This window comes from Humulus lupulus, chromosome 7 (genome assembly GCF_963169125.1).
Source record: "Humulus lupulus chromosome 7, drHumLupu1.1, whole genome shotgun sequence".
Lineage (NCBI taxonomy): Eukaryota > Viridiplantae > Streptophyta > Magnoliopsida > Rosales > Cannabaceae > Humulus > Humulus lupulus.
The window spans coordinates 7,061,981-7,086,296 of NC_084799.1; the positions used below are offsets into that span (position 1 = coordinate 7,061,981).

The 24,316-nt window shown below is 30.2% G+C and overlaps 1 protein-coding gene, 1 long non-coding RNA gene and 1 pseudogene across 2 annotated transcripts; 1 reads left to right on the plus strand and 2 right to left on the minus strand.

Annotated features, from left to right (window-relative positions):
• Positions 1-6,145: 6,145 nt before the first annotated feature.
• Positions 6,146-8,293, minus strand: LOC133789398 (uncharacterized; annotated as a pseudogene).
• A 2,517-nt stretch (positions 8,294-10,810) lies between these two features.
• Positions 10,811-12,928, minus strand: LOC133789399 (uncharacterized). Its single transcript, XM_062227240.1, has 7 exons — positions 12,725-12,928; positions 12,035-12,127; positions 11,792-11,936; positions 11,598-11,708; positions 11,418-11,500; positions 11,274-11,331; positions 10,811-11,161 (listed from the first exon to the last, which is right to left on the minus strand). The coding sequence occupies exons 1-7, from the start codon at positions 12,926-12,928 to the stop codon at positions 11,082-11,084; spliced, it is 774 nt and encodes a 257-aa protein (XP_062083224.1). The 3' UTR covers positions 10,811-11,081.
• Positions 12,929-13,624: 696 nt separating this feature from the next.
• Positions 13,625-16,010, plus strand: LOC133789400 (uncharacterized). Its single transcript, XR_009873551.1, has 3 exons — positions 13,625-13,964; positions 14,532-14,619; positions 15,864-16,010. It is a non-coding gene; the product is annotated as an uncharacterized LOC133789400 (long non-coding RNA).
• The last annotated feature ends 8,306 nt before the right edge of the window (positions 16,011-24,316 follow it).

Here is a 24,316-nt window from a genome sequence, read left to right on the forward strand (position 1 = left end):
GTCTTCCCCACCAAATAGAGGTAATATAACTAAAATCATATTTTAGCACATATGGTGAAGTGATGCACACCAAAATTATGCGTGATGTATCAAGCGGAAGAGGCATGGGTTTTAGATTCATTACCTTTCATGAGGAAGAAGCTGTGGAAAATGTATTAAAAACTACATTTCATAACCTCAAGAACAAACGTGTGGAGGTTAAAAGGGCCACCGTGGAGCGAACTCATGTTGCACAACCCAATATAGAAACAACAATTACTCCACATTCAACAGCGACAGCAGCAGCGACAACAACAACTACTACAACACATTCAATAACAACAGCAGCACGTACTGCTACGACTATAAGCATTCCATCTATAATCTACACCCAATTATGCCTATAAACCCCACTCCTTTCATGTACCCCAATAACTTATTCACATATCCTCAGCCCCTATACTACCTGATTTACCCAAATCCACCTCCATACGTACATAATGAACATGGACAAAAAGTTTTTTTTTTTATCAAGGCCACAATTAGATTAATTTTTTTATTTAATTTGGATTTTAGTAATCTATGATAGTTGTGTATATATATGTACTAAAATCCAAATAAGTTTACTATAATATTTAGGATAAAAGTGAGTGAAATCTTTCCAACTTTTTTGCTAACTTCCAAAGAAGTTATGTCAAGGATAAATATAACACCAGGTTGTGGTTTAAGCCTTTATTGTTGAGGTAGAATTCTATCATCATCTTCTTATTCTTCTTTTTTGTCATAAGATTTCTTCATCTTATTATCCTTGATAGCATAAGTTCGTACCATTGTAATTCTTCTCTGTTTATTTTATTTTTTATAAAAACTTAAGACATTACATATAACAATGCAAAATCTATAGTTTTCTCTGTTGAAGCAAAATCTATATGTTTTTGTTTGGCCTCTTTTAATAGTTTCTTAGTCAACAATCCAATTATAAACTAAATAAATAAAATTGGTAACTACCTAAACATTGTTATCAATCGATTTAAATTAAGATATTTACCTAATTAGAAAATAAATTAATTTCCTGATCTCATTACTCGAATCTAATGAAGAGAAAGCACCATAAAATATATATATATCATCAAACTAAAAAAACTACAAATTACGTTCACCTTTTTTTACTTTGCAAAGAAAAAGCTTTTTAGTCTCTTCTAAACCCTAATGAATATTAGGTGGAAAAAAGACTAGTTCTTGAAATTAAGAACAATATGAGAAGAATATAATTACGAAGATAAATGACAACATAATTATTGTTTTCTTTCGTTTATTTTGATCAATGACAAAATGCATGGGCCATCAAGAATGCAATATGTTGGGTTTTATGTCCTTATAAGACCACATTTCTTATGTAATTCATTTATTATTAATAAAGTAGTAGAAATCATTTTGTTCAATCAAATTGAGCATTTTGTCTTATGATTAAATCGGTACACTGGATTGTTATTGATTGGGTAATCTACGATAAGATCTACCTACACATCTAGTGTGATGTCATATCCAGAATATTGACCAAGTAGATAAGATCGGATGTATTTTGTTACATTAGACTAGACTGATATTGATTATTGACTATAAGTAAGTATCGTTATTATCTAATCTAATCATATCACAACGTTGGCCATGAGTCAATTCAATCTTAATTCTGAATGATTAATATTCTACTAATTGTATTATACAAGTCTTTTGATTTGTTCGTTACCAGCTTACCCTACGGACTAACTCATACTTACATATTGAAGATTTTGTAGTATAATTGAGTGGGAGTGTTTATCATAGATATGAAATCTATAGCTTTTGTTTAAAAAGTGAAATGATGATTTCCTTATAGCTTGGTTCAAGTGTTAAATGATAGAGTACTCATTTCTGTAATTAAATTTACGGAAATATCATTTACAAGGAACTTAATGGGAGTTAAGGATAAAATACGTAAAACGGTAATTTGCACCCATCTCATTAGTAGATCATCTATAGAGGATTGAATGACGGTTATGGTTATAACAATGGATAACATATTTACATTTGGTGTAAAACGTGCAATTCTGAGTCTATAGTGAAAGCCAAATCAAGCAAAGAGTTGTTTACCTATTTCACTTTGCTCAAATCATCATAATAACTTAAAAAAAACTCTAGTCGCTCCTAGGATGATTTTAAATATTTAAAATTAATTAATATTCGTAATCGTAAGTAAGAATCAATATTGATGTAAACCTAAAACAAAAGTTAACATGTACAACAAATAATGAACTAAATTGATAATATATATATATGTGAGGGCACTCTTAATGGTTACTAACCATTGATGATTACTTTAATATTAACCATTAGATTAAGATTAATAAATTTTGATTTTTTTAATTTTTTAAAAGGCTACCTGATTACATGGTGATCATATATTTATGAAATTAAAGAATTAAAAAAAATCTTATTTAAGCATTATATATGAAAAGAAATTAATGTGAAAAAAAATATTTACCAATAAGTCACTATGTTGCTACATAGTTAGTACCTACTAACCATTGAGAAGTCTTCCATATAAATATATATATATTCATATAAATTTTAACTAAATGTGGCATTTAGCAAATTCAATCATGAACATAAAATACTAAAATTTATAGTAAAAATCAAAGTAATAATAATATCACATATTTCATAATACAATATTAATTAATGTAAAGTAATATGGTGAGAATATATTAATTGTTGGGTTGTAGTGGTAATTAAAAAAAACAAGTACACTTGATCATCACACAGGGGTATTGAAGACCTTAGCGGAATCAATTGGAAATATAAATGTAATGTTCATATTAATTAAATGAATGTAATAATGTTTGATATAAGAAAGATAATGATGAATCAAAAATAAAAACATGTGGTCTCTTGAAATTAAAAATAAAGAAACTCTATATCAACCCAACCAAGAACACAGGACCCAAAATAACCCAAACGTTAGAATGAAAGCCTTGAAATCTTAAATTTCTACAGAAACACAAAATCAAAGTGCAAAGAAGAACCCAATCTAAACAACTAACAAAGTAAAAGAGAACATACCACTGAAGAGAGATGAGAGGGATATATGACAGAGCCTGTGTGGGTAGTTGTGGAGCTTTAGAGAGGAGAGGGTGAAAGAGAAGTGACGAGAAAGCAATATAGATGGAGGAGAATACTGAGAGTTAGGGTTATTAGGGTTTTATTATTATTGTTATATATTTTTTTAATATATAAATTTCAACAAAAGTATATAAATATCAAATTATAATAAAACTTTTCTATTTATGAGTTTATTTGGTCTTTTTACTATGTTGTGTCTTTGGGCTTTTTACCATGTCGTGCATTTGGACTCATCTATTCGTGTTTTTGTGTCGTGCCTCCAGACTCTGGGCTTGTGACCTGTGCAAGGTGTCGCCAAGGGAGAACGTGGATTTTCGAAAACAAATGTTAATTAGAGTTCTTTTTAATTAGGTTATGAGATTATAATATTTTTAGATATTTATAGAGTCAATAATATGCAAACATTTTTTTTAAGGACAATAATGGAAACAATTTAGCTAATTTAATAATAATAAAATCAATTAAATTGACCAAATATAATTATAAAATATCTTTTCCTTTTCATATTTTTAAGGAAAGTTAGTTTTCATTTTACCTATTACTACGAAAAAAAAAATAATGTCTATAAAAATTTATAGTAGCCATAAAAAATATATTAGACAATATTGATATATTTCTGCAACACTTCTTCACTTTCCCACCTCCATTCTTCTCTTCTACAAAAATAAACGTACGCAACATATTGTTCATTTATAGATAAGATAAACTTTAGATAAACAAATGATAATTCAGTTTTATAGGTTAAGGACCATAAAAGTCTCTACTCTAATAACCTAATTTAAATTTTAAATAATAAAGTAAAAATTAATCTTACGATTTTATCTATCTTATTATTATATCGGTGATTTTTTTATATTTTCTTTGTAATAAATACAAATTGAAAAGGTGTGAAAATAAATTTTAAACTCTCAAAATTTAGTGAGATTTATTATTATTATTATTATTATCTCTTAGCTAAATACACATAATCTCAAATACTTAAAAAAACTTCAAAAAAATTTACTTTAAATTTAAATATTTGATCATAGTCCTATTCCTATTTGGATTCTATGTACCGAAAGTTAACTCTAAATATAAAAGTTGACATCATATCTCACAAGTTTCCAAAACTACGTAATTTCTTCTTCTTCTTCTTCTTCTTCTTCTTCTTCTTTACACAAGTGTTGAAATTCAATTGATTTGGAAGAGAGTAAAGATGTCATCCAATAGTTTTACTGTTTCCAATAGTGTTCCATAGTCCACTGATTCTCAACAAACTACTCCCCCTGATCCACAGGTTAATTCCACTGGTAATCCACAGGTTAGTAATTATTATTATTATTATATTTTTTTTGTGTTAATTGTTTATTGCTTTTTATTCTATATAGAATGCGGAAGAGAAACCAATATCAACAATAATGTTATTTTCCACAGGAATAAGATCTTTGTTGGAGGTCTTCCCCACCAAATTGAGGAAATAAAACTAAAATCATATTTTAGCACATAGGGTGAAGTGATGCACACCAAAATTATGCGTGATGTATCAAGCGGAAGAGCCAGGGATTTTAGATTTATTACCTTTCATGAGGAAGAAGCAGTGGAAAATGTATTAAAAACCACATTTCATAACCTCAAGAACAAGCGTGTGGAGGTTAAAAGGGCCGCCGAGCAAACACATGTTGCACAACCCAAAATCTATAGCAACAACAACTACTACAACACATTCAACAACAACATCAGCACGTACTGCTACGACTATAGGCATTCCATTTTGCCTTGTATTTATCTCATTTTCTTCTCTGCTCATTTATTTTCTCTTTGTTCAGCTGCCCAAGCTTTACAAGTGCCCAGAGAAGGTGTTTCATCAGAATCTGTAGGAGCCATGTTAACACCAAAAAGTTTTAAGTTCCAAACCTCAGACTCAGAGCCAGAGCCTCCTTTCTCCTTTGTAAATGTGGACAACGATTCTATGGATTCTTTGAGAGTAGTGGAAGCAACGCCTTCTAGCATAGAGAGACATTTTAAGATGATGAAGATGAAAATGATTCCAATTCCCATAGAAGTTTCACTTTCAGAACCTATACATTTAGATAAGAATCCCATGGCTTCTTTGCCACAAGATAAAGCAGGAACTTTCATTAGTACAGACCCAAATGTTGAGAAGATGATGACGAAGAAGACTCCAGCTCCCATGGAAGTTTCACAGTCAAAGCCTATACATTTAGAGAAGGATCCCATGGTTACTTTGCCACAAGATAAAGCAGGAGCTTTGAATAATGCAAACCCAAATGTTGGTCAACCAAGCTCTATTTCTCGAAAGCTAAAGGTTAAGAAAATAAAAGATTAGGAAGGATCTTGAATAAGATGTATGCGTGAGTGTGACTAAAATATCATATGGAGTTTGTGATGGAATCTATGCTACTTACCTTAATGATTATTATACGTGAATAAAATTGTTTTCTCGCGGTTATAGAATTATAGAATTAGCTCCATGCATGCACTCTTGGATAATACTCTACTACAAAATATGCTAAATGTTTCTTACCAAACTCATCACAAACTCATATTGATAATAGTAAAATCAAGATATATGTTAGAATTTTCTTCTTATTCTCCAAATATAGTGACACGAAAATGTTTTTTTTTTTTCAGTGGTGACAGGTCAATATTTAAACAATAACATATGACAAAAAAAAGTGTAATTATAACAACTGTACAAACCAGAAACTAAGATCAAGCAAAAGCTAAATTCGCATCATCAAAATCCCAACAGTAAAGCTAATTTCCAAATCATACTCATCTGCAGGTGGCAGCATTACCATTATGATTCTTGGAGTGAAAGTGATCCAATTTTTACTAAATGGCCTATTTTTGGGATGAGCCATAATGTTGGCATATATCAATAAATTTATTCCAAGAAATTTCCCAATCAAAAATAAAAATGAGGGAATAGAAATGAAATTCTCTCACAATCATAAATAGTTTAGTTTTTTAATGGCTAATCCTAATAGTAGAGACGAATTTCACTTCAAATTATGTTCCACTTTTCCTCTAGCGACTGGCAAATTATTGTGGTACAACGTGCAGTACTCAACGGATAATTAGAAACTAAAAAAAAAATTACAACAAATAACAATTTAAAAAGAACAATGTTCAAAGACAAAAAAAAAATACAAATAAGAAAATGTGCTCAAAAAGAAGAAAGACTTTTACCAGCTATAAAATCATCGACATAGTCCGGTTCAATCTTTCCATGAGTCATTGCACCAACCTGATCCAAATGCATCCATAATATGAGTCAAATAACATTTATTAGAAAATTTACACTACAAAAGTTATAATACATTTTTGTACGTACCACAAAAACCATGTCTCTATCACTTTCAAAGTTATGACATAATCTTTCAATTTTATCAACTTTTCCGAGCTAAAAGAGAATCCTTTCATTCAAACAGATATATTAATTAGTTAATATAAATGTTATAAAATGTAAATATATGATACCAAAGAAGAGAATTGCTAAGGGTACCAGTGGTGTCCAACACTACAAAGAGTTGGCGTATCGCTATTGGTGCAATTCAATATCAGGTCCCACATATTTGAATTTAATAAGTATTATGAGGTATCGCTAACCAATTATGAGGTGCCACCTCGTGTGGTGTTGGGCACTATAAGGTACCAAATAACAACACTCATTAAAGAAAAGCAAGAGTTAAAAGCTCACCGATTTTATGAGAATTGATAGGTAAATACTGAGTTACAGGATTTTGATTACACGCATAAGTTTTGCATGATTTTTTTCATTCTTTATACTTAGCCTTTGTAACAATTGCGCTGCAAAGTAATGGAAAATAATAGTGAACAAACAAACAAACTAACTAAAATAAGCTATGTTTTGGGATAACTATTGAGTGAGTACTTACACATGAGACCATAAAAACGTTTGGATGTTCTTGCAAATGAGTTCGAGGTTTCACTTCAATTAAAACCCCTTTCTCAGTCCTTACGTACAATCATTTTAACCTTCCAGCTTTGTTAAGTGGACTATCTAAGATGGCCAAAAGGGCCAACACATTTTGACAATTATAATAATGTTAATTAATTAGTACAATCATATCAAATTCACACTTTTGGTTAACTAAAAAAAACCAAAGAAGAAGAGAAACCTGATGGACAATATCGGGTCGGTAATCACTTTCTTTTTTGCCATTGTTCCTTAAAATTTTTGAGTGATTGTCAGAGTTTAAAAGCTGATAAGTCTGTTGTGAAAAGATAGAAAAACAAAAATATATTCAAGAGAATAAATAAGAGAAAGGTATATGCACACAATGAATTTAAAGAACACCAAGTACAATATACAGTGAGAAGGTGTCGTTGTAGTTAAATATATATATATATATGGAAATTTAGTGGGTAGTATTTTTAGTATTTTCAATACATGGGTGTATAATGTATTTACTGGGAAATTCTCACAAATTTTCAAGAAATTTCAGATGTCGAAATCACGTATAAATATTGAAATAAGTACGCACACAACAAATTGTTTGAATCTCAATTTTGACATCCTAAATTATTCTGAATTTCTTAAAAATGTGTAAGAGGTCCCGTTATATAAAAAAAATTAGAGTTATAACTTATTTATGTATAAAAAATACTAAAAAAATAGATATAGGTAGTAATTAAAAATAATCAATACTATATTGGTACCCTATATATACTCACATATAGTCTATCATTTAGTGACAACCTTTTAATCACAACATAATTTTTTTTTTAACAAAAAATTGGTCGTCAGTCAAAACTTATTTTATGTAGAGATCAAATTTGTTGGGCTAACGAATTTTAGTGGTTAGCTAGTAATTTAGCAAATAAATAGGTATATAAATAATTAAACATGCCTGACATATTATTTGGTCATATATATATATAAATAAAAAATAGATGAATTAGTAAATATAAAGTAGAGAGAGACTTTTCCAACTTTGCCAACTTCCAAAGAAGCTCTCTCAATGACAAATATAACACCAGCTTGTGGTTTGGGCTTTGATTGTTGAGATTGTTGAGGTGGATTTGGAATTGCATATTCAATCTCAAATGAGCCTTCTTCTTCTTCTTCTTTGTCATATCTCTGAGATTTTTTCATCTTATTACCCTTAATACCATAAGGTCGTACCATTGTAATGCTAATTATGTTAATAAAAAGAAAATAATAAAATTAGAGGAATATATCTATAAATAACAGTTACACATAACAATGAAAAAACAAGTTGATAGTTTCTTAGAGAACAAGTCAAATATAAACTAAATAAATCAAATAAGTAAATATTTATTTGATGAGATTCTCACTACTGTAATCGCATAAAAAACTAACAAATTAACAAACCCACCATAAAAAAGAAAAATTATATATCATCAAACTAAACAAACAAAAATCTCACAAATAAAAAGCCAAATCAAGCAAAGGAATTGTTTACCTATTTCACTTTGCTCAAATCATCATAATAACTTAAAAAAAAAACCCTATAGTCGCTCTCCTAGGATGATTTTAAATATTTAAAATTAATTTATATTCGTAATTGTAGCTAAGAATCAATATTGGCTAGCTATCACTATCATGATATACCAAGAATAATCTGAAAAGTTGCTTTATTTTATGTTGTAGACTTTTTCTCTGTATATAAGATCAATACTAATTTATTGGAAAGAAAAATCATTCGGACAATGTATTACCAGAGAGAGGCCGATCCACGGTTGCTGTGAGACTCTCGAGAGAGACTGTGGCCTGCGCAAGGTGCCACTGAGGAAGAATGTGGTGGATTTTCGAAAACAAATGTTAATTAGAGTTCTTTTTAGGTTATGAAATTATAAGTTTTTTAGATATTTATAGAGTCAATAATACAATAATGGAAACAATTTAGCTAATTTAATAATAATAATAATAATAAATTCAATTACATTGACCGAATATAATTATAAAATATCTTTTCCTTTTCATATTTTTAAAGAATGTTAGTTTTCATTTTACCTAATACTACTAGACGACAACAGAAAACAAAATTAATGTCTATAAAAATTTATAGTAGTCATAAAAAATACATCACACATTGATATATTTCTTCAACACTTTCCTCACTTTCCCACCTCCACCATTCTTCTCTTCTACCAAAATAAATGTATGTATTGTTCATATGCAGATAAGATAAATTTGATATATAATAAATAATCTATGCTTGTGTATATATATATATATATATATGTACTAAAATCCAAATAAGTTTACAATAATTTAGGATAAAAGTGAGTGGAACCTTTCCAACTTTGCCACCAAAAATTTCAGAACTAATTGGCTCTTTGAAACTTTTTTTGTTTGTTTTTGCTTTGGAAATTAGAGAATGCATCCATAAATCGAATCCTTTAACATGTACTATTATTATTTGGCTCAGTATTGAGTTTTTATTATTAGCAAATTGAAGGTTTTTGCAGTTATTAACATCCTAATCTTACTTTGAAAGATTTTCCTCATAACTATAATATTAATTACATACGAACTTGCCTCAAAACAAGAACATATCACTAAACTCAGAACCAAAAACATGTCTTTCGTGTTCCATAACTCCTGTCCGATCTTCTCTACCACACCTTTTGGGTTAGCTTTAATAACAACTCTCTTTTTCTTACCAAAAAAGTGTGAACTATTTGTGGTTTTCTTAGGTTCACGTTCTTTAAATCATCATGATCTTATTCTTCCATATAAATAATACTCACCACCCTAATCGATCAATCCATGCACGAACCCATAAGTAATACCAAAATCCAACCATGGTTTCAATTTCCCACTTTCTGTTATCTTTGTTGCCTTGTATTTCTCTCATTTTCTTCTCTGCTCATTTATTTTCTCTTTGTTCAGCTGCCCAGGCTTTACAAGAGCCCAGAGAACGTGTTTCATCAGAGTCTGTAGGAGCCATGTTAACACCAAAATCTTCTCCTCTGCAAATGTGGACAAGGATTCTATGGATTCTTTGAGAGTGGAAGCAAGGCCTTCTAGTATAGAGGGGCATTTTAAGATGATGAAAATGATTCCAGTTCCCATGGAAGTTTCACTTTCAGAACCTATACATTTAGAGACAAGAATCCCATGGCTTCTTTGCCACAAGATAAAGCAGGAACTTTGAATAATACAAACCCAAATGTTGGTCAACCAAGCTCTATTTCTCGGAAACTAAAGGTTCTATTTCTCGGAAGCTAAAGGTTTAGAAAATAAAAGATTAGGAAGGATCTTGAATAAGATGTATGCGTGAGTGTCACTAAAAAATCATATGGAGTTTGTGATGTAATCTATGCTACTTATCTTAACGATTATTATACGTGAATAAACTTGTTTTCTAGCGGTTATAAGTGTTATCTTTTGTAGCTTTAGATTTTGGAAATAGAGTATTAGCTCATGCATGCACTCTTGGATAATACTCTACTACAAAATATACTAACTGTTTCTTACCAAACTCAGAATGATAATGGTAAAATCAAGATATATGTTAGAATTTTCTTCTTATTCTCCAAAGCAAGGACTTGAATAATGCCATTGGCCGATGCTAAGTATAGTGACACGAAATATTTAAACAATAACATATGACAAAAAAAGTGTAACAACTGTACAAACCAGAAACTAAGATCAAGCAAAAGCTAAATTCGCATCATCAAAATCCCAACAGTAAAGTTAATTTCCAAATCATACTCATCTGCAGGTGACAGCATTACCATTATGATTCTTGGAGTGAAAGTGATCCAATTATTACTAAATGGCCAATTTTTGGGATGAGCCATAATGTTGGCATATATCAATAAATTTATTCCAAAAAATTTCCCAATCAAAAATAAAAATGAGGGCATAGAAATGAAATTCTCTCACAATCATAAATAGTTTAATTTTTTAATAGCTAATCCTAACAGTAGAGACGAATTTCACTTCAAATTATGTTCCACTTTTCCTCTAGCGACTGGCAAATCATTGTGGTACAACGTGCAGCGCTCAACGGATAATTAGAAACTACAAACAAACAAAAAAATTACAACAAATAACAAGTTAAAAAGAGCAATGTTCAAAGATAAAAAAAAAATACAAATAAGAAAATGTGCTCAAAAAGAAGAAAGACTTTTACCAGCTATAAAATCATCGACATAGTCCGACTCAATCTTTCCATGAGCCATTGCACCAACCTGATCCAAATGCATGCATAATATGAGTCAAATAACATTTATTAGAAAATTTACACTAGAAAAGTTATAATACATTTTGTACGTACCACAAAAACGATGTCTCTATCACTGTCAAAGTTATGGACATAATCTTTCATTTTTATCAACTTTTCCGAACTAAAAGAAAATCCTTTCATTCAAACATGTATATTAATTAGTCAATAAATGTTATAGAATGTAAATATATGATACCACCTACTAAAGAAAAGCAAGAGTTAAAAGCTCACCGATTTTATGAGAATTAATAGGTAAATATTGAGTTACAGGATTTTTGATTACACGCAGAAGTTTTGCATGAGTTTTTTCATTCTTTATACTTAGCCTTTGTAACAATTGCGCTGCAAAGTAATGGAAAATAATAGTGAACAAACAAACATACTAAAATAAGCTATGTTTTGTGATAACTTGAGTGAGTACTTACACATGAGCCCATAGAAACGTTTAGATGTTCTTGGCAAATGAGTTCGAGGTTTCACTTCAATTAAAACCCCTTTCTCAGTTCTTACATACAATCCTTTTAACCTTCCAGCCTTGTTAAGTGGACTGTCTAAGATGGCCAAAAGGGCCTGCACATTTTGACAATTATAATAATGTTAATTAATTAGTATAATCAAGTCAAATTCACACTTTTGATTAATTAAAAAAATGAAAGAAGAAGAGAAACCTGATGGACAATATCGGGTCGGTAATCATTTTCGTTTTTGCCATTGTTCCTTAAAAAGTTTAAGTGATTGTCAGAGTTTAAAAGCTGACAAGTCTGTTATGAAAAGATAGAAAAACAAAAATATATTAAAGAGAATAAATAAGAAAAAGGTATATGCACACAATGAAATTAAAGGAGAACACCAAGTACAATATATAGAGGGAAGGTAGCTTTGTAGGTAAATATATACAAGGGACTTCTGCAAGTATAAATATTGACACAAGTACGCGCCCAACAAATTACTTAAATCTTGATTTTGACATCCTAAATTATTCTGAATTTCCAAAAAATTTGTAAGAAATCTCGTCATTTAAAAAAAATTAGAAGTACAACTTATTTATGTATCAAAAATACTAAAAAATACATATAGGTAGTGATTAAAATTAATGATTCACTATAGTGGTACCCTATATATACCCACATGTATCCCACCTTTTAGTCACAACATAATTTTTTTAACTAAATGTCATACGTTATAGCAAAAAATTGCTTCTGATTAAGAAATAACATTTAGTCAAAACTTATTTTACGTAGAGATAAAATTTGTTGGGCTAAGGAATTTTAGTGGTTAGTCATAATTTAGCAAATAAATAGGTATATAAATAAACATGACTAGCATATTATTTGGTCATATATATATAGATAAGATACCTTTCCAACTTTGCCAACTTCCAAAGAAGCTCTCTCAATGACAAAAATAACACCTGCTTGTGGTTTGGGCTTTGATTGTTGAGATTGTGGAGGTGGGATTGGAATTCCATATTCAATCTCAAATGAACCATCATCTTCTTCTTCCTTGTCATATCTCTCAGATTTCTTCATCTTATAACCCTTAATAGCACAATGTCGTACCATTATAATGCTTCTGTTAAAAAGAAAATTAGAAAAATAAATCTATAAATAACAATTACACATAACAATGCAAACCTTTCTTAGTGAACAAGTCAAATATAAAATAAATAAATCAAATAAGTAAATATTTATTTGATGAGATAGTCACGGTAATCGCATAAAAACTAACAAATTATCAGACCCACCATTAAAAGAAAAATTATATATCATCAAACTAAACAAAAAAATCTCACAAATAAAAAGCCAAATCAAGCAAATAATTATTTACCTATTTCACTTTGCTCAAATCATCATAATAACTTAAAAAAATCTCTAGTTGCTCCTAGGATGATTTTAAATATTTAAAATTAATATTCACAATCGTAACTAAGAATCAATATTGGCCAGCACTATCATGATATATCAAGAATCCCAAAAGTTTCTTTATAAAGTTTCTTTATTTTATGTGGTAGATTTTTTCTCCGTATAAATATTTACCACAACAAAATTGACAACTGAGTCAATCAATGACGTCAGAGAAGAAAGTTGAGAAGACACAATCTCCCAAGGCCTTCACTGCGTATAGCCTCAGCACATATAGATCATAATTTTGCACTTCAAAATATACATTGCAAAAATGGATTGAATGTACCTAGTCGCCGTTTATGGAGCTGTCTGCTGGAGGGACAGAGGAGAGGACGCCTGAAGCTTTTGGCAGCTCTGATTTGCGTGAGGGAGAAGAATGGGTCGGGACGTGTGTGTCATCGGCGTGTGAATGAAACGAGAGAATATGATGGGAATGGATATTTTAAGTTTAGGAAAAAATAGGGATTGTAGTTTGGGCTTCGGCCCACCACTTGGTAGTTAAAGACCAAATAGCGACAGCTTATGATAGTCACTAATTGGCTATTAAATTAAATGCCTTCTCTCTCTGGTCCCTTAGATTTATTCCATTTTCTCAGACGAGCTCGAATGTCTGCAATGGCGGCTTGCACTGTGAATGTGCTCAGGTGACTGGCTCCAGCGACTCTGCTTCATCGACGTGCTGCGTGGTGCTCAGGTGAGTTGCTCCGACTTGTTCATAACTTATTGTCCTTATGGTTTTTGTGTGATTTTGATGTTGAGTTATCGATTGATCATGGGGGAAATTAGGGAAAATCATCGATTGATTGATGATTTGATATCGATTGAATAAAATGTTTTTTTTTAGATTTTATTCAAGATGCTTTTGTCTTCATGCTATAGATATATGAAGTTACATAAATGCTATATAACATAATATATGAAGAACGAAGTTATATATACATATATATATAGCTCCTTTTTATAAATCGGTAGGTATTGAAATGTCCTGTTTAGTTAGACAAGTGTTTTGATATCATGATTCTTCATTTTGCAAACAAGATCTTGCTATAATTGAAGTAAAGTTTCCTGATGGTCTATCTATCTATGTCCATATAATGACTCAGTGATGGTTTTGTAAAGGCATAGCACAAGCGAACTGCTGCAATAGCTTATGCTTTATGATTTTTTATCATAATGTTAAGATGAAATATTGTAGCTGGTACTTTTCGAGATTTGTTCTAATTGTCTCCATAATTGTGTGTGCCTTCTTGTTAATGGATAGCCTTGGAAGAAGGCTATGCTCATCTATTTGAAGAGAAGTGCATATGAGAAGTATATAGAAAATTACTACCTCCTTATATAAGTTTCAGGTATGACTCTTCAATTTGTATTGTGTTGTTATTGAACATATTTCCTTTAGTCTTTTTGACAGTTAATTTCTTACCAAAGTCGCCGTTTCCTTGCTGCTTCATGACCATTTTTTTCCAATTTAACTATTGTTGTTTTCAATTCCATTATATAATTGGGTATTCATGTAAGTTAGGATCTAGGATCTGTTGCATATTTGGCTTTGGATGATTAGTGTCCTGTCTTAAACTGAGACTTCTATCATTGTCGTTTCTGTTCACTTTTTTTTTGTCTTTACTTAGTCAAGAAAGACTGTAAGACTTGTTCAATATTTTGAAGTCACATAAAGTTCACAAATTACGTATGTAGCTTTCTTGTTATTGCTGATTATTGAATTTTGATTATTTGTCTATTTGTTGTATTCCTTTTTCTTTTAATATTGAATTCTCATTATGTCTCATAATTGACTGGACTTTTGACATCGGTTTTCTTAAATTTTTTGAACAAATTGGTAAGCAGTAGGTTGTCCATTTATAAAGCTGCTATGATTATTTCCAGAAACATATTGTTGGGGTTAGAGCAAATGATACCAAGCTTTGTTTTGTGATTACTCTCTCTAGTCAAAATGAGCTTAAACTTTCAATATATATATATATATAGGTCTATGTTAAATTTAATATTGAGTATTGAATTTCAAGTACCCCTAGTGACCTTTGTGCCTTGACTAAAATGCATGAGCATAACCGTATATTTATAAATAAATAAATAAAAAATTGTCATTTTCTTGAACGACATCAGCGTTATCATGGTCTCTTCTCTGTAACAACCTCAGCTAGCCTTGCAAAGATAGGCCTTACTATCTTTTTAATAGGACGCATTCGTATCTGGTTTTGAATTCTGAAGTGGTTTAAATGAGTAGATAGACCTTAGACAAAATTTACCAACTTTTTGCCATTTCTGTAGTTTATTAAACTTTGACGCATTCCGTATTTCCTTGTATATTTTGCATCTAATATGGCTATGTTCTTATGCTGAGCACTAAGAGGAAGTCGGTGTAACTTATGCTAACCATTTACTAGCTCTGTTCTTTAATAGCTCTGTCACTAATCATTTACTAGCCCTGACACATTTTTTAGTTGTTACACTTGGGGTTCGAACCCCAACACAACACACACACCCCATTGCAAACAATAATCGTGAAAAACTTAGAAACAAACATACGAGGATAAGGTTTAGTTCACTTAAACTATGTTGTTCAAACTTGCAGAAAGTCTTGATCCCAGTTTTGCAAGAGACAGGTAGGTTACACAAGGCAATCTCATCTGATGTTGGGTGATTTCATTAAGGTACTTTCCAATTTACTGTATAATCTTAATCTGTCATTGGTGAGAACAAAATTCTTGGGTATAATTGTGGTCGGGATTGTGACCCATGAGTATTTGTAAACATTTTTGCAATATTTCTATTTATAGTGAGTGAAAGATATGCAGCAGCTCGTCGTGAATGTAGTCATAATTTGGTGAACCACATGAATTGTATGTCTTATTATTCCGCATATATTTTGCTTTCACTAATCTATTTATGGTGCACAGAAAAGTGGTTCAAATCCACATTTTATATTTAAGGATACAGCAATGCTTTTAGTTGGATGGAAAATTTTGAGTGACATTTTTCTTATACGAAACGAAAACAAGCTGTTTTTGTTGGTTTGTTGTCGCATTTGCTATGTACTGTTAAATACTGCATTATTTTTTTGTTGTTTCTATCAATTTTTATGGTCCATATATTGTTCCATAAAAGTTTTTGTTTATTTTTTTGATTTAAGATGTTATAAAAAAGTTTAATATTTTTATTTATTGTGTTTTGCTGAGCTATAAGTAAACTTAGTTGTTGTTTTTTTAATTTTTTTTTATGATATGATTATTCCTGAAATTGAAGTCAACTAATTAGTTTATCTTGGTATGGGACAAACACCATTGTCATAATTTCAGCAATATACATTTAAGTTTATTTTTATGCAAACATAGTAAACACAAATATTCATTTTAGTTTTTATTTAGAATAAACACTTTTGTTTATACTATGCCGTTTAGTAAATTACTTAAGGATACAAATGCCCTGCATTTTTTTTATTATTATTATTGTTTTGTGCAAATTGGCCAATTCTTTTGTAAGGTTGTTTTGTTGAAATGAATTATTCCCTGTCACAATAATGCTCCAAATTGCGTTGACAAGAGTCGTTAAAGCTATTATTTTGATGTCAAAAAAGTCTAGCGTTTTTTATATGTAGTAGTTATACTTTTCTTGCCAAGGATTCTAGTTTTAATTGCATTTTAGTGATGGGAAAAAAATTGGGTTTCACAAAAGTAGATAATGTTTTATTTAAATTATTGTTAAAAAAATGTTTTATGTAAATTCCATAAATCTGAACTTGGAAATAAAAAAAAAAAAACGAGGGAATAGAAATGAAATTCTCTCACAATCATATATAGTTTAGTGTTTTAATAGCTAATTCTATCAGTAGAGACGAATTTCACATCAAATAATTATTTTCCACTTTTTTTCTAGCGACTAGGAAATCATTGTGGTACAATGTGCATTGTTCATAGGATAGTTAGAAACTAAAAAAAATAAAAATTATAACAAATAACAAGTTAAAAGGAGCAATGTTCAAAGATAAAAAAAAACGATACAAATAAAAGTAGAAAGGCTTTTACCTGCTATAAAATCATCGACATAATTTGGTTTAATCTTTCCATGAACTGTTGCACTAACTTGATCCAAATGCATACATAACATGAGTCAAATAACATTTATTAAAAAATTTACACTAGAAATGTTATAATATATTTTCTACGTTCTACAAAAACGATGTCTCTGTCACTTTCAAAGTTATGGACATAATTTTTTATGGAATTGGAATTCTATATTCAATCTCAAATGAATCATCTTCTTCGATTTCTTTATTTTATTACCCTTAATAGCATAAAGTCGTACCATTTTAATTCTTCTATTAAAAAGAATTGAAATAATAAAATTAGAAGAATAAATCTATAAATAACAGTTTCACATGATAATAAAAAAATAAGTTGATAGTTTCTTAGTGAACAAGTCAAATATAAAATACATAAATCAAATAAGTAAATATTTATTTGATAAGATTGTCACTGTAATCTCATAAAAAAGTAACGAATTAACAGATCCACCATTAAAAAGATAAATTATATATCATCAAACTAAATAAAAAAACAATCTCACAAATAAAAAGCCAAATCAAGCAAAGAATTGATTACCTATTTCACTTTGCTCAAATCATCATAATAACTTAAAAAAAAAACCCCTATAGTCGCTCCTAGAATGATTTTAAATATTTAAAATTAATTAATATTCGTAATCGTAACTAAGAATCAATATTGGCCAGCACTATCATGATATACCAAGAATCCCAAAAGTTGTTTTATTTTATGTTGTAGATTTTTTCTCTGTATATAAGATAAATATTAATTTATTGGAAAGAAAAATCATTTGGGCAATTTATTACCAAGAGAGGCCGATCCACAGTTGTTGTGAGACCCCCGAGAGAAATTGTGGCCTGCGCAAGGTGCCGCTGAGGGAGAATGTGGTGGATTTTCGAAAACAAATGTTAATTAGAGTTCATTTTAGGTTATGAGATCATAATTTTTTTAGATATTTATAGAGTCAATAATGCAATAATAGAAACGATTTAATAATAATAAGAAATTGAATTAAATTGACCAAATATCCATTCAAAAAAAAAAATTGACCAAATATAATTATAAAATATCTTTTCATTTTCATATTTTTAAGGAAGGTTAGTTTTCATTTTACCTAATACTAGCTATAAAAAATATATCAGACAATATTGATATATTTCTTCAACACTTTCCTCACTTTCCCACCTCCACCATTTTTCTCTTCTACCAAAATAAACGTACACAACATATTGTTCATGTACAAATAAGATAAATTTGATATATAGTAAATAATCTATGCTAGTTGTGTATATATATGTACTAAAATCCAAATAAGTTTACTATAATATTTAGGATAAAAGTGAGTGAAACATTTCCAACTTTTTTGCCAACTTCCAAAGAATGTTCTCTCAAGGATAAATATAACACCAAATTGTGTTTAAGCCTTGATTGTGTTTAAGCCTTGATTGTTGAGGTGAAATTGGAATTCCATATTCATTCTCAAATGAACCATATTCTTTTTCTTCTTTTTCTATGTCTTAAGATGTCTTCATCTTATTATATCATTGATAGCATAAGGTCGTACCATTGTAATTCTTCTCAGTTAATTTTTAATTTTTTTTTTATAAAAACTTAAGACATTACATATAACAATGCAAAATCTATAGTTTTCTCTGTTGATGCAAAATCTTTATGTTTTTGTTTGACCTCTTTTAATAGTTTCTTAGTTAACAATCCAATTATAAACTAAATAAATAAAATTGGTAACTACCTAAACATTATTATCAATCGATTTAAATTACGATATTTACCTAATTAGAAAATAAATTAATCTCCTGATCTCATTATTCGAATCTAATGAAGAGAAAGCACCATAAAAATATATATATATCATCAAACTAAAAACACTACAAATTACGTTAATTTTTTTTTTACATTGCAAAGAAAAAGCTCTGTATTATCCTCAAAACCCTAATAAATATTAGGTGGAAAAAAGAATAGTTCTTCAAATTAAGAACAATATGATAAGAATATAATTATGAAGATAAATGACAACATAATTATTGTTTTCTTTTGTTTATTTTGATCAATTACAAAATGCATGTGCCATCAAGAAGTGCAATATCCAAAGGTGATATTGCAAATGAGTTTACTATGGTGGTACCTTATATATACACACATGTAGCCTATCATTTAGTGACCACCTTTTAGTCATAACATAATTTTTTTAAACTAAATGTCATAAGTTAGAGCAAAAAATTTCTTGTAATTAAGAAATAATATTTAGTCAAAACTTATTTTACGTAGAGATAAAATTTGTAGGGCTAAAGAATTTTAGTGGTTAGTCATAATTTAGAAAAATTAATAGGTGCCTAACATATTATTTGGTCATATATATAGATAATGACCAAATCAGTTAAATCATTTAAATTTTATTTCTTGAATTATATTGAGGTGAATACAAATAAAAATATATATCAAGTTTATTCTTCCTATTTTTTGTCTTTCACACATATTAGATTTCTCTTTAACAGAATAGCTTTAATTTTCTTATAATTTAGAAAATCCAAATTAAGAAACTTATATGAAAAATGTATATTAGAAACACACTGACTTTTAAACAAAATTCTGAATCCGTGGTGGTTATAAATTTGTAACTAAGTGATAAATAATCCGTGCCGTATGTACTCGTATCGTATGAGTAGTTTTAGATCCAAATGTGTCCATTATTAAATTTGAAGCATGACCTAATTGGTTCTACTTTTCATTTACATTAGAAACAGTTATGTTGAGTTTCTTTTCTTGGTTGGTTTATAAGCTTGTTTTCTTACAAGAATTATTATACGTTTTTATAACAAATATTATAATAGTGGAAATTACATTTTAAATGAGTATTTTTAACAAAACTTCGCAAAAATATGGCTTATTTAAAAAAAAAAGTTATTTTATGGGTTTTTATGAATTTAATCACTTTTATGGATATTTTCCCCATATTTTTGTAACAAATCCTAATTATGTCATATTTTTATTACTAATAAGAGTTTATTAAAGTAGAATGGTAGTTATGTAAATTGTTTTTTTATTTTATTTATTATTCATTAAAAAAATTTACATTTTTTTATTTGTTTTATCCTTATTATGCCATACTTTATTTTATGCTTATTTTTTATTACTTTATACCAGAAAATTTAACTTTTACCTCATTCTCTCTGCTCTGTCCTCTCTCCTCTCCCGTCTCTGTGTGCGATTTCTTCCTCTGTTTGGCGGTTGTGGCAATTTTCTGGGTTGCCGATCTCAGCAACATCGGTGAACGAAGGACGAAGGCGAACAAAGCTCTTCAAGTGCGGTGATCGGAGTCGAACGGTGATCTTAAGGTAGGCGATCAGTGGTATTTCTGCTGGCATACTAGTCCACACTCACACCACTCTTAGGTTGACGACATTCTCACTTTCTTAGCCTCAGGTATGTTGTTTCCATACTCCTCATTTTTTGTAGTGCATTTTTCTATCATATTTGAAAATTCATGTTTGATCAAAGTCGATTCATGTTTGAAGGTTGGGTACTGCATATTTAGTGTTTGCATGCTACATGTTTGATACAAGTTGACAGAGAATGTGAACTTTAACTGTTAATCAAAAGCTTTGTGTTTCTGTATGTTGTTTTTTGAACTAATGTAGTTACACTGAGTTTATACATATATTGTTCATTGAGTTAGAAGTTATATCGTGTATGTTGTTTCAATTTTTTTTTTGTGTTGGTGTTTGTGTAGAAATGGTTCAAAAGGGAGGGGATGCTGGCCCTTCTATGTCCACTGATCAGGCTGGACCGTTAGTAAAATTGCGACGTTCTCCTCGAAGTTCTGGGGAAGGATTGAAGCCCTGTGGACCTGTGATTATCGATGAGACTAACAATCAGATATTTTAGTTTCTTATTTTCATATTTCAATATTGTTTTTTTTTCTCAGTAGGTTGTTTAGTTTTTTTATAGTTAACAAATTCTTATATGCTTAGTAACCGGTTACTATATGTACGCCCTAAACATCCACGGGCTATTAGCGAGCTGAAAAAGGGGATAATCCTATCTGACACGTGGAACCCACCTACCCGGAGCTGCTGTTACGAGTCTCTACCTCTTTAGCTCGAGGTAGCCAAAGGTTCAGTGAGAATACACGAAGGTATCAGGACAGTAGTGGGAACATCGTGAGCTGGGACTACATCAAGCCCGGGGTACGACCTGGAGCTGACACCTCCGACCCTTTATAAAGTTAACCACGCAATGTAAACGTGCGCATATCAGACATCACGTGTCTACTCCGTTCCTGAAATCTCGGACACGCAGCATAAATGTACGTGTTCAGGCACCCCACGACTAGTTTGGGCCATGCGGCCCATTATCTATCTCCCTTACCTATTGATTAGACAACACTTCATTGTCAAGTTTTAGGAATTAATCATAATTGTCACAGAAGTGACATGATGGGTAAGAAGGTCACGGGATGACCCCCTTTGCCAACACCCAGGTGTCCTCTCCCTATAAATATGGAGACCCTGGGTGTTGGGAAGGGCTGGCTTCTAATTTGTAAAGAAACACCCTGTGAGGATTATCAGAGATATATCAATAATATTGACTGGTGGACTAGAGGGATTTTAACCTTCGAACCACCTAAAAAGAAATGAGTTATAACCTTCCCTCTAAGCTACACTCGCCAGTTTGACACATAAATATTTACATATTATGGTTTATCATTTAGCACTAATCCTTCTCTTTATTCATATAATTACCTGTTGCCGAAGAACCGCGTCAAGACTATATTTTTTTGTTTATTGTGCTTTATTTATATCCTTTTCGGTTATAGGTAACTGGTTACTTTGAAATTATTCATATTTTAACTGTGTTGTTTAATTGTTAAGGTAACCGGTGTTAGAGAATATATATATTATTTCTCAATGGAAATATGGAAAAACCAATACAACTCTATGCAAAAATACAATAGACAAGGTAATTGATTAAATAAATATTACAACTCAATTGCTCAAAATACAAGTAACTAAAAAGATGTAGGAGAAGAAGATTACAAACTCAAAACAATAATAATACAAGTAAATAAGATCAACAAGATCAAAAAGAATGAAAACACAAACAAACTCTCACACAACCAAAGTGTAGAGTAGTGGGGATCACCAACTTGAACAAGGTTCAAGACCTTTGTCCAAAAGCTTATTTCCCCTATTCTCTAAGCACTAAGGGATCTCTCAAGGAAATAGCTCTCTAGAATAATCAAGCCTCAAGGTGTATTTTCAGCCAAGTGCTTTGTGGATGAAAAATTGTGTGTCTTACAAGTGAGCATTAGGCTCTTATTTATAGAGTTTTGAGACACCCTTTGAATTTCAAATTCCACCAACCCCCATGGCTGTTACCAATGATTAATTGGATGTTTTATGGAATTAAAATAGAGATTTGGGAGTTACTTGGCTGTTGGAAACGTTCAAAATTGGATAAAAACCGAAATTCAAAGAAGGTGTCAGCCACTAGGGCCGCGACGCTTGTTCCAGGCGCCGCGGCCCTCAGTCAAGATCAGCAACAGATTTTTCAGTTTTTTTCAAAACGTTCCAATTTATTCCCACTGGATTTTGTAACTTCCATACACAATATGAGAGTTAAAATCACATCTCTATCAGCCATTTCTCATATGGCTTTATGAAATCCAATCTCAAATGTGTAACATATAATATACACATTATTGGGTAATATTTGTGAATTACAAATTTGTAACTGATTTTGTAACTCCAAAATATGTCACATTTGGATACACACATGTGTCCAATTTTGTGACTCTCAATAATATGTTACAAGGTGTGACAAATCACATTTGTGTGACAAATCACATTTTGTCACATTATTTAATCTAATTTTATATTATATTAAATAATATAACAACCGGTTACTTTGATAAGTAATTGGTTCATTTTTTAGAGTGTCTGTTTTTAATGATGCTAAGTGATCATTTATTTATGATTTTTAAGTGTTCTTGTATCTATATTTGATATGTTTTTGCTTTGTATAGGTTGTATGCTTTTTTCATGTGTTGTGTAATTTTATAGGTAACTGGTTACTTTTGGTATGTAATTGGTTTCTTTTGTGAGTTTTTGTTTATAATGATTGTTAGTAATCATTTTTAAGTTTGATTTTTAGGTGTTGTTGTTTTATAGTTATTTTTTTTTGGCCTTATATAAGTTGTAATGTAGCCTGATAAGTCTACATGTAAGTGGTTACCCTACCAGTGTATGCATTTTCATGTGTTGTTTAATGTCCAAGGTAACTAGTTTTTTTTTTTGCGATTGTCTATTTCTAATTCTGCTACATAATCGTTTTAATTGGGATTTTTTTAGTGTTCTTGTTTTAATTTTGATTTGTTTTTGTACTGTATATGTTGTAATGTAGTTGGTTAGCTCTTAAAGTAACTGGTTTCCTTAGATGTGTATGGTTTGTTAATGTTGTAGTTATTATTTATTTTAATTTTCCTTTTTGTGGTAATTTTGTTCTATTTTATTCAGGTTGTGCATTATATGATCAAACCAGAGTTTCGATTTGGAAGTAAGTTTCAGCAATGGAATAACACAAGAGGTTATAGCTGATTTGAAAAAAGTATTCACGAAGAAGCAGAATGCTATGTTTAGAAGAACTCCTTTTGGTCATTTTTTTGAATTTGCCAAAAACTGCATGACAAGCACAGTTTGTACATAGTATTTTGATGAGGGAAGTTCATCAGGAAAAAGAAGAATTTGAGTTTTGGTTTAAGCTTGGTGATAAGGTAGTGAGGTTTTCTATTAGTGAGTTTGGATTAATTACTGGACCAGATTGTGCTGGTAGTGTTGATTTAAGTATGTTTCCTGATGGTAAAAAATGTCTTAGGAAAGAATTTTTCCCTGGTGTTAAAGCGAATGGAAAAGTTAGCAAAAATGAAGTTAGTAATCTTTTTAATTTATATAATTTTAATGCCATGGAT